This window comes from Meleagris gallopavo, chromosome 31 (assembly GCF_905368555.1).
Source record: "Meleagris gallopavo chromosome 31, MGAL_WU_HG_1.1, whole genome shotgun sequence".
Classification (NCBI taxonomy): domain Eukaryota; kingdom Metazoa; phylum Chordata; class Aves; order Galliformes; family Phasianidae; genus Meleagris; species Meleagris gallopavo.
Genome location: NC_139434.1, coordinates 2,100,932 through 2,111,716, shown reverse-complemented (window position 1 = coordinate 2,111,716; position 10,785 = coordinate 2,100,932). Strand labels below are relative to the sequence as shown.

Genomic DNA, 10,785 nt, shown 5'->3' with positions numbered 1-10,785 from the left:
GCTACTCTTAACGACGATATAAAGAATGATAAAATTGATGAGCACCGAGCCTGTCTGTGCTGGGGGAAATGCTCCTCAGTGAGCCTGGTGCTCAGGTGGGCTCCAGCCCCACATCCCGGGCCCTGTTCCACCATGAGCACACGCAATAGATGCTTTGGGGAATCGACTTCTGCTCCCAAAGAGAGGGAGGAGGATTCACATCTGTGCAGATGCTGATCTTCAGCAGCTCCAACGCTTCCGTTTTGGGACAGATCTCTGAGGTCAGCAGAAACGAGTCACTGGCTCAAATATTACCTGGTTTTATTTTAACCAAGTTAGTAGCAGCTGTAGTACAAGCCATTTGTAAAAACAGTTTCTGTCCTTTAGATTTCTAGCTCCAAAGAACAAAAGTAGCATGCCAAATCCAGCACTGGGCATTCAATCCATGGAGATTGAATAATAGCAAATGGGCAGTGGGCAGGGGATGCTGAAATGCCAAACTTGCTCCTGGAAATAGCAGATGGGTGGTGTGCATTCAAACTAGAAGAGATTTGCTGCTATTCCAGTCCTCCTCTGCCAGAGCTGGTGCTGCAAAGGCCACAGGGTGGGCTTTGAATAGGAACAGGATGATATAGCTAAGCCCAGAAGGGAATTAATGAACCTAAATTAATTGCAGGCAGACACTGTGAAGTCAGAGCAGCTCACTACGCTCACTACCTCTGCAGTGGCACTCAGCAGCTCCTGCTGCAGGGGCAGGCAGCAGCCCTGGCCCACAGTCTCTTCCCCAGCTGCCCAAGAACGTGCTGGGTTCCATCCGCTGCAACCTTGCATTGAATCCTCAGCCTCTGCCTGAGGTCTTTGCTGCTGATGGAAGCACTGTGCAAGCCACAGCCTGGAACAGCCTCGCAGAGGGGTGCAGGTACCCCAAAAGCAGCACAGGCAGAGCAATTCCCAGCCCTGGAGCCGGCAATAGGTGAGGGATGGGTGCATGGACAGAAGCCAGACAGGACCCAACGTGAGCTGTGGACAAGTTGTACATTTTCTGACTCCAGGCTCCAACGTGCAAACCATCCATATACCACCAGAGCAAGGAACAAGGATCATTGCATTGCTCAGGATTACAGGGATGAACTGCGAACAGCTGGCGGGTTGCAAGGTGTGTGATGCATGTAGAGTGTGCATCCAAGGCTGTTGGTGCACACTGTGCACGAGACAAGGAGTTAATTACACTCCCCAGGAAGCATCACTGACAATGCACGCGAGGACAAGGTGCTGCACGCCTCAGCCTGAGGTTGCTGGGAAGCACCTGCTTGCACACCGCTGATTGTGTGGCTGCTGAAACCCTACAGAGCAAGGATTAATCACGCACCATGCAGATAGTGGCAGCACAGATAGCATCACCTCCTCTCCTCCACAGCAATAACTCCTGGTTACCACTTGCTCTCTGCTAACGCTGCCAGCAGAAACAGGCTATAATTACACAGCCCTGGATGCTGCTCGGCTGCCTGGAGCTGGAGCCACGCGGGCTGGGGAAGGTTTCAACAGAGCTGCCTCATGCCAGCAGGTGCAGGAAATGAAGGTGCACGGGTAGCATTTCACTGAGCAGTGAACCAAGCAAACCCTCAGGCAGAGGGAAGGAGAAAGGACAAGTGTAAGGAGACACTGGGGTTATTTTCCCCCCCCGTTTCTTATGAAACACAGCTAATGACAGGGGACAAGGAGAACTGGCAACAGAACATCCCTGGAGAGAGGGAGCTGGGGCAACACTACACCCAGCTCACGCACTGTGGGATCTCTTAGTACCCTGCATTTTGTAAGTGTGGGTTACAAGAGTGGACAAGGGCTAAGCTGCTAGAAAGGAGATCTGCAGAAAAGGACATGGGTCTCCTGGTGGCCAACGGGGTAACCATGAGCCAGGAGTGTGCCTTGGTGGCCAAGAAGGCCAATGATTCCCTGGGGTGCACTGCACAGCAGGGTGAGGGAGGGAGGTGCATTCCCCCTCTACTCTGCCCTGGGGAGGCCACAACTGGGGAGCACTGGGCGCAGTGCTGGGCTCCCAAATTCCAGGCAGGCAGAGAACTGCTGCTGGAGAGAGTTCATCTCTCAGCTCAGCCCTTCCTTTCTCTCCCTCCCTTTTGTCCCTCCCAGCCACTTCCCAGCCTGCCCAAAGGCTCCTGCCGGGCTTTAAGCCTCACTTGAAGTTGCTGCATCTGAACAATACAGAGTAGATAAGTTCCACCGCTTCTCCTCTCCATGAATATTTCATCAGGCAGCCAGGCGCCAAGGCTGTCGGAGGTGGCATTACATTAACTGCATGGACACACGGATGCTGAGACAACAGCTAATGGCTGTGCTCACAGCATCGAGTTTTCCATCGAGGTCAGGAAACACTGAATTTGGTGGAAAAGGTACCAACATCTCCCCACTTCTCTCCTCAGTCAACAATGCCACGCAGTGTACAGGACAGCCTCCTAAATGGCCCATGATCATCATTAATTGCTTAATTAATACTTGCGGTGTGACTGCTCTCTTGGTTTTTATTCATGGATTAATGCAGGCTGGATGCAGGTCCCTCTGCTCTATGAACAACCACACGGATGAATGCCCTGGGGACAGGGAAAGTAATGCTAATACTTGCAAAAAGTGGCCTTTAATTCAGCGCTGTGCCTTCTGCAGCAGCTGCTGAGGGAGGGAGGAATCCCCCTCCGGGCATCCCCAACCCTGAGCAAAGCAGTCCCAGATAGGGGCACAGAGCACCTATGAGAATGGGGGACCCAGGGCACCCCCACCCCCACTCAGTCACAGCATCGAGGCTCGATGCCGCGAGCGCTGTCTCCCAGGACCCTGCACCCTCATATGCACCTCCCCATGCTCAATGCACCCCCCCCAGGACACTGCCCCTTCCCACACCTCCTGCATCCCCCCCACAAATACCCCATCCCCTCCGTTGTCTCTGAAACCCCCAAACCCAACGCCCTCCCATAGCCCTCTTCAAGTCGTCTGCCTCCCCCCCAAAGCCCCTGCCCCTCACACTGCCCTCCCCACTGCCTGCACACCCCCCAGCACCCTGCCATACCCCCGTGCACTCCCCCCTAGGACTCTATTCCCCCACAGTAGTGATCCTTGAACCCCCCTAGGATCCCTGCAGCCCCCGGGACCCTTCACGCTCCCAAACTCCCCCCAGGACCCGATTCCCTTCCCCCCCTCTCCAGGCCCTACTTCCCCCACCCCCCGCTTCCCACCACCATCAGCTCCTCCAGCCGGCAGGGGGCGCTCTCTGCAGGCGGTGCCGCTCTAGGGCGATGTCCGCGTGCTCTCTTTGTCAGAGCTCCGGTTCCGGTCCGCTCCCCTTTGTGCTGGAGAACATGGCGGCGCGGGCGGGCTTCCAGTCGGTGACTCCCAGCGGTGGCGGCGGCGGGGCCGCTGCCGGGGCCGGAGCGCTGGGCCCGGGCACGCCGGGCGGGCCGGTGCGCATGGGCCCGGCCCCGGGACAGGGCCTGTACCGCTCGCCGCTGCCGGGGGCCGCCTACCCGGTGAGGCAGGGGAGGGGCCGGCGGGGGCGTGCGGGCCGCGGTGGGGCGGGGCTGGGCGGGAGGGAGCGGGGGCGGCGGGGACGAGGACGGGGCCGGCCCCCCCCGGTGGGCACTGGAGCGGTTTTCTTCTTCCCCCCGCAGCGCCCCGGGATGTTACCGGGCAGCCGCCTGGCGCCGCAGGGCCCCTCCATGGGGCCACCCGGGTACGGCGGGAGCCCGGCGGTGCGGCCCGGCATGGCGCAGGCCGGCCTGGACCAGGCCCGCAAGAGGCCCGCGCCGCAGCAGCTGCAGCAGGTGCAGCCCCAGGCGGTGCCCAATCGCAACCACAAGTAAGGGCCGGGGGCAGCGGGGGGCTCCGGGCGTCGCCGGGGCAGCGGGGGGGGTGGGAGCTCAGGACATCCCTGGGACAACCCTGGGGCAGCCAGGCTCGTGGGACATCTTCGGGTGTCCCTTTGGCAGCAGGGAGTTCTCAGGGCAGTGGGTGTCCACAGGATGCTGCCAGGCATCCCCAGGGCAGTGAGGGGCTTAGGATATCCTTGGACATCCCTGAAATAGGAAGGGTCCCTGGAGCAGTGGGAGCTCTCAGGTCTTCCCCGTGCTCCTCCAGGGTGGTGGAGGGCTCAACATCCTTGGGCATCCTCAGAGCAGCAGGGATCCTGAGGACATCCTTGGGACAGCAGAGGAGTCATGGGTGCATTCTTGGGCGTTCCTATGGCAGCAGGGTTCCTCAGGACAACCCCAAGAGCAAGGAGGAGTCTCAGGGCATCCTTGGGTCCAGGGGATCTTCAAGGCATTCTCTGTGCATCCCCAGGGCAGTGAGAGTGCTCACGACATCCCCAGGTGGGCGCAGACACATTACTTTTCTCCCCACAAAGCCCCATGGGACAAGATCTGTGTTTCAGGGTGTGGGCAGGCACTGAAATCAGAGCGAGCTGAGTCCTCTCTGAAGGGGCAGACGCTGACTTGGTGTCATCTGCTGGCTGCTTATAGCAGCACAAAGCTTTTCTGTGTGTAGGGCCAGGCCTGGGCCTCTCATTGCTGCTTTTTGTTGGGTGGCTGAAAGAGACTTTGATGTTCTTGTGCAGCTTCTTCTCAGGGAGAGGGGAGATTCCAGCAGATAAAAGAATAATGTGCAGCTGCTGGACAAGAGCAAGTTTACGTTTGGTTTCTGGCAGTACAGTGTGATGCCTTGGTAACATTGGTAATGCATCCCTGAGTCTCCTAGAAAAGTGTCTAAAGCAAATTGAGCCATAAGCCCCTTTGGTTGCTCTGTCAGTGCTTCCTTTTCAATGTTGCAGCCCTGTTTTCAGTGCTTTCCTTGGGGATGTATTGAGGTGATCAGCTGCTGTAGGGCGGAGAGCATTGCTGATGCTACGGTCCTAAACCAGACAAACCTCATCTCCTTTTTTGAGAGTCCACTGTTAATTAGCAGAGTGGTTGTCATTTTAATGCGTTTCTTACTTTACAGTGCTAAAAAGAAGAAGATGGCAGACAAAATTCTACCTCAGAGGGTGAGTGGCACGTGCAGTTGACAGCCTCTGTTGATATAGAGATGTGGGGGAATTGACAGTGATTTGCATTTTTGATTGGCTTGTGCTCTGCTGTAGATTCGTGAACTTGTGCCTGAGTCTCAAGCTTATATGGACCTGCTGGCCTTCGAAAGGAAATTGGACCAGACGATCATGAGGAAACGCTTGGATATCCAGGAGGCTTTGAAACGACCCATTAAGGTAGGCAAGGGATGTTTAGAAGTTCTTACTGTAATCAGGAGAGTAGGAAGGCTCTGAAGGTTGTGTCATATCCCTGTAAGCATATAAAGAACCGTAGTGCTCGAGACTTAAGTGGGGGTAGAACAAGGACTGTGCTGTTTGTCCTGAGAGAGTGGATATATGAGGAAAAGAAGAATATTAAGCTTAGTTTTAACAAAACATAAGCAAGATTCTCATCTCTTTGCTTCAGAATGAATACTGAGCTGATGCTTTTTCTTGTAGCAAAAGCGAAAACTACGTATTTTTATCTCCAATACCTTCAATCCAGCCAAGTCTGATGCTGAGGATGGTGAAGGAACGGTGGCCTCCTGGGAGCTTCGAGTGGAAGGACGGCTGCTAGAAGATGTGAGTGTGAGACACCAAACCACAGAGTTGATTTTATGGATCTGGAATTGGCAATTGAACCAGTTTCCTAGTGTCTGGGAGTGTAGCTAAGGGCTTGATATCCTCCTTCATCTCTGTTTTCCAAGGAGTCTGATGGTGACGAGACCGAGAGCCCAACTCGGAGACCGATGGGTATCCCCATGGCAGAACATGAGTTATACAAAGTTCTGATAGCTATAAGAATTAATGGTGAGAGCCTATCAGTGGCACTTGTGTACCCTGGCTCTTAGAACCAGGGCACTCGCATTTTATGTAATTGCTGAGTAAGTTAATTCCTCCAAGCTCGTCTTTATCTCCAGTCTTTCACCATTTTTGACTTGGAACTTGATTTTCGAGCATGTATTGATGAATGTAAGTGTTCACAACTTAAAGGAACACTGTCATATGCCTTGCCTATTCTTGAGTCCTGGAACATGCTCTCCTGACTCTCTTCCTTCCTTTGTTGCTTGCAGTCTGCTTTGTCCAAATATGATGCCACCAAACAGAAAAGAAAGTTCTCATCCTTCTTTAAATCTCTGGTCATTGAACTTGATAAAGACCTCTATGGCCCTGACAATCACCTGGTAGAGGTGAGCTTGCTTCTTTTTGCTGGATTATCTCTACAAATGGGTTGCTGTTCCAGCAGATTGAATTTGTATGTAATTAGTAACTTGTGAAGTGGGGTATTTAAGGCTTTAACAAGTGGCTGGGAGCCAGGGCTGAATTCTCTTGAATTCTTATCTTAGCTTTTCCACTGACTTGCCAGGGCTCTGAATAAATGCATTAACTCTTGTTTCAAACTATAAATGGGAATAAGATGAATCTTCTGTTGTGGGTGAGGTTGGGAGATTGGGTGGCAAGCAGCAGGAGCAAAAGGAGTCGAGTGTGTGGGTGCAGCTAAATCCCCCCTCCTGTTGCACATATTCCAGTGGCACAGAACTGCTACAACTCAGGAGACAGATGGCTTCCAGGTGAAGAGGCCAGGAGATGTCAACGTGCGCTGCACTGTCCTTCTGATGCTCGATTACCAGGTGAGATGTTGGATAGCAGTGCTGGGCTATGCGGCATTTGCTTTGCTGTGTCCGTGGCCGTAAGTCCCACCTCACCTCTCTTTGCTTTTTCTTTCAGCCTCCCCAGTTCAAACTGGATCCCCGCTTGGCTCGTCTCCTGGGGATCCACACTCAGACTCGCCCAGTGATCATCCAGGCTTTGTGGCAATATATCAAGACCCACAAGCTGCAGGACCCTCATGAGCGGGAGTACGTCATTTGTGACAAATACCTCCAGCAGGTAACGGGATTTGTGGTGGGAATGAGCAACTGCTTCAGCTTTCCCTGGTCGGCAGGCAGCGGTCTCTGGCACAGCTTGTGTTCCTTCCCTTAGCCCTGTGTTTCTGTCACAGATATTTGAATCCCAGCGGATGAAGTTCTCTGAAATTCCACAAAGACTTCATGCACTGCTTATGCCTCCAGAACCGATCATCATTAATCATGTGATCAGGTGAGGCTTCGTATTTCTAGAAAGGAGAGAGGAAAGGATGGATGAGTCTGGCACAGGAAGATGATGTGATGTGCTCTGATTTTTCAGTAGTAGTTTCCCTGCATTGCCTGCCATTATTTCTTTACATAGGAATGGGCACTTCTGACATTTACTGTATCCCCTTCTTTCACAAGGAACTCATACTGCCTTTCATTACAGGGTGTGTGGGTAGAAATTTGCTTGGAACAATCACTTAGTCCATGTGCAGCAAAGATATCAATAAAGTCTTGCTGTTTGGTATTAGAGCTGAAGCTAACTCTGGCTTGACTTAGCCCTACTGGCAGTCCTTATGCTGCATCATCCTAGAGCAGTCACAATTTGATGTGGTGGCTTCTTGAACTACTCACTCTTTCTGGTTCCTTTCTTGTGGATGCCCCCAGTGTTGATCCTAACGACCAGAAGAAAACAGCCTGCTATGACATTGATGTGGAGGTGGATGACACCTTGAAGACTCAGATGAATTCATTCCTGCTATCAACTGCCAGTCAACAGGAAATTGCTGCTCTGGATAACAAGGTAAGAAGAGCTCCTTCCGGTCTGCCATCCTCTTTACCAGATAGGAGTGTATCTGTGGAGCAAGATGAGCTCTGAATGTGACAGTTCAGCTTTGCTCTGTTGGGCATTTATAAGCTGGAGTAGGGCAACAATGGCTAGATAGGTGGCTTTACCTGGAAGCAGAGTTTTAAAGCAAATGGTCAATGGAAAAACCAGTAACCTTTACAGCAGGAACTTGGGAGCTGTGAATCCTATCTGATAAGCCAACCAGAGAGTAAAGAATTCACCTTCACGTGTTGGATCTCTTTATGTTTCTCTGATACTTTTCCCTTTTCAGCAGTCCTGATGCTGTGCTTATCTCCTTCAGATCCATGAAACAATAGAGACAATTAACCAGCTGAAGACCCAGCGTGAGTTCATGCTGAGCTTTGCCCGAGATCCTCAGGGCTTCATCAATGACTGGCTCCAGTCCCAGTGCCGGGACTTGAAGGTAAAAGCTTTTCTTGTGTGGAAAGTGGATCCAGTCACATGCTTCCCTCATTATAACTAGCTCCCACAGAGAGAGAAAGGCAATTTCCTGCTCAGAAAGCAAGACTTGAACTGAAATCAAACATAAGGACTTGACCTGACTGAACTGAAGTGTCTTTCAGGCAAAGGAGGTGTAGTTTTGTTCAGCACAGAGCTTTCATACTCCCTGAACTGCTTTGTCCTTTGTGCTTTCCAGACGATGACTGATGTTGTTGGGAATCCTGAAGAGGAGCGTAGAGCCGAGTTCTACTTCCAGCCATGGGCTCAGGAAGCTGTGTGCAGATATTTTTACTCCAAGGTGGGTGTCCCCAGGCAGGGGTCCCTTCTAGACCCAGAGGCTTGGTTACCTGCCACTTCTTGGGGCTCATGCCCTGGTGAAAAGGGGCAGTGTTAAGCCTTGCTTTCAGACACTGCTAGTGCATTATGATCCCAGTTTGTGTTCAGCCCCATCCAGATGGGCCCTGTGGTACTTGAACTCTGCGCTGCTGTGTTAATGTTAATGCTGCAACTCTTCTCTTCCAGGTTCAGCAAAGACGGCAGGAGCTGGAGCAGGCCCTGGGAATCCGCAACACATAGGCCCTCATCTCCTCCCCAACCAGAAGGCATCAGAGCTGCTTGTGGAGACAGGGTGCTGCAGAGCACGCAGTTAAGGCTCACGTAACCACACTGTGGTGCCAAGGCCTGCACCATTGTCCATCCTGGCATTGTCTCTGCTGGGGCAGCTCTACGACACCTGGGGTCTTCTGGGGTGTGGCAAGCAGACAGGCTCCAACAAGTACACACTTCTACCTGGTTTTCTTCCTGACTGTTGCCTTGTCAGTCCCAAGGCTTCCAAGAGCCTCCCCTTGACTCCGTGCTGCCTGTAGTGTCCCCAGTAGCCAGTATGAATGCTGACTTTGAGCTCCTCTCAAGTTCAGAAACTCTTCCTCTTCCCGTTCCTCTTCAACTAGCATCTAGTTGTGGCACACGTGAGACCTGACTGGGAAGTCAGGATCTGCTCAAAGGGCGGAGTTCTGTGGCTAGTCTGGTCTCTGCCTCAGTTAGTAGCAAGGTGCCAGGAGATGGAGTGGGCAGGATGCTGACATACCTCCAGCCCTCCCCTCCCTCGCTGGGAGGGGGCTGCTGCACTGGGCTGCCTCACAGGTCACTCTCCTCCTTGAGGAAGTTACTGGACTGTATAGAGAATTGTTTCTTCCCTTGTCCCTTTTTCCTTGTCCTGCTCCCTTCACGTTTATGAAAGACTGCCTTGAGCTGGGAATCACAGGGGAGATGAAGCATTGTCTTACTGCACAGATGTGGAAGTGCTGGAGAGCTGAGAAAAAGACTCGGCTTATGGTTCCAGCAAGCCAGCTGCCTGCTTGCTTTCCCTGTAGCGGGGAGGGAACGCAGCAGCTGCCCAGTGCAATTGTGCAGGGGCAGAGTACTGTATGCTCATTCCTTTGGGACAGTTATCATGTGTCATTTGCTGTGGGGACCAGAGGCTCCTTCCTGTGGATCTGGGAGTGTGGATCCATCCCTTGGGAGTGGAGGGTAGCCCCAAGCATGTATTGAGTTAGCAGATGTTTCCATGCTGAAACTCCTGTGTTTTTTAGTCAAGTTATGGATCAGGAATGTACAAGTAGACTTTTTTACCATGGGGAGTAGCAGCCCTTAGGCCTCTTCATGGAATTATTTACTAGTGAACCAGTGGTCAGGTGTAAGAGAAGTACCTCTCTCAGCCTAGATCTCAGTATTTCTGCTTGGAACTGTAATGCAAATGGACTGTAATGCCAAGTTGGTCGCGTTCTCTTGGAACAGCTGCAAAACCATGTTACTGACAACCCCCTCCATCCCTGCACCCGGTTGTGGTGTGGTTGGGAAGGTTGCTGTGATTTTGGGAGCCCTACTCGTGTCTGTGTTCCCACATGTCTGTGAGTAATAGACCCTCTCCTTCTCCTTTGCCCCCTTTTGAAACTGCTCCTCTGTGGTACTGGGGTGAAGGTCTTGGTGCTGATGAAGCAGCCCACTGACTCCTCAGGGTAGTTGCACATGAAGGATGCTGAACACTGCGTAGGCAAACATAGCTGTTGCAGAATAACTGCTTTTCTTAACTATTACGTTGGTTGTTTTGTTGTTTTTTTTTTTTTTGGTTGTTTTTTTTTTCCCATGGACCAAACTTTTTTTTTTTTTGTACTGTATCCTTGTAGATGTCACCCAGTTTTAATAAAAGCCTGTGAAGGAAGCTGTCCTCCTTCAGTGCTGACAGTACACTTTCTCTCAGCAGCTGCCTTGGTGGATGACAACTTGTGTATTTGCCTGGGAAGGGAGAGGATTAATTTCACTTTTTAAACAAAGCCAGCTGGTTTAAGGAACTGCAGAGAAAATGTTCTTCCCACTTTAGCCTTTTACACAGTGCCTTTCTTGAAAGGATCTCTGGCTGCTCGAGTCCACTGAGCCTTTCCAGGGTGCTTTTGTGGTAAAAGAGCAAAGGATTTTGAGCAAAAAGGGAAATCCAGTGGCCAAGCTGCTGAATGCTGGCCAGCCTAGAGCCCACACCGCAAAACAGGGAGAAAAAGGTTATCTGGATGGGTTACGAGCCA

At 52.1% G+C, this 10,785-nt stretch overlaps 1 protein-coding gene and 1 long non-coding RNA gene across 2 annotated transcripts; one reads left to right on the top strand and one right to left on the bottom strand.

Annotated features, from left to right (window-relative positions):
• Positions 1 to 283: 283 nt before the first annotated feature.
• LOC146542457 (uncharacterized) lies at positions 284 to 3,358 on the bottom strand. The gene is made up of 2 exons (XR_014880271.1): positions 3,222 to 3,358; positions 284 to 2,585 (listed from the first exon to the last, which is right to left on the bottom strand). It is a non-coding gene; the product is annotated as an uncharacterized LOC146542457 (long non-coding RNA).
• SMARCD1 (SWI/SNF related BAF chromatin remodeling complex subunit D1) lies at positions 3,292 to 10,427 on the top strand. Its single transcript, XM_085212441.1, has 13 exons — positions 3,292 to 3,512; positions 3,654 to 3,841; positions 4,981 to 5,023; positions 5,120 to 5,242; positions 5,504 to 5,626; positions 6,118 to 6,234; positions 6,574 to 6,675; positions 6,773 to 6,934; positions 7,047 to 7,144; positions 7,564 to 7,699; positions 8,046 to 8,168; positions 8,403 to 8,504; positions 8,729 to 10,427. Exons 1-13 carry the CDS (start codon positions 3,345 to 3,347, stop codon positions 8,780 to 8,782), a joined length of 1,539 nt encoding a protein of 512 aa, XP_085068567.1. The 5' UTR covers positions 3,292 to 3,344; the 3' UTR covers positions 8,783 to 10,427.
• Positions 10,428 to 10,785: the final 358 nt, after the last annotated feature.

Coding starts and splice junctions, on each gene's coding strand:
- SMARCD1 (XM_085212441.1), top strand. CDS start 3,345: ATGGCGGCGCGGGCGGGCTTCCAGTCGGTGACTCCCAGCGGTGGCGGC. Junction 5,243..5,503: donor CTTTGAAACGACCCATTAAG/GTAGGCAAGGGA, acceptor TTTTTCTTGTAG/CAAAAGCGAAAACTACGTAT. Junction 6,935..7,046: donor GTGACAAATACCTCCAGCAG/GTAACGGGATTT, acceptor TTTCTGTCACAG/ATATTTGAATCCCAGCGGAT.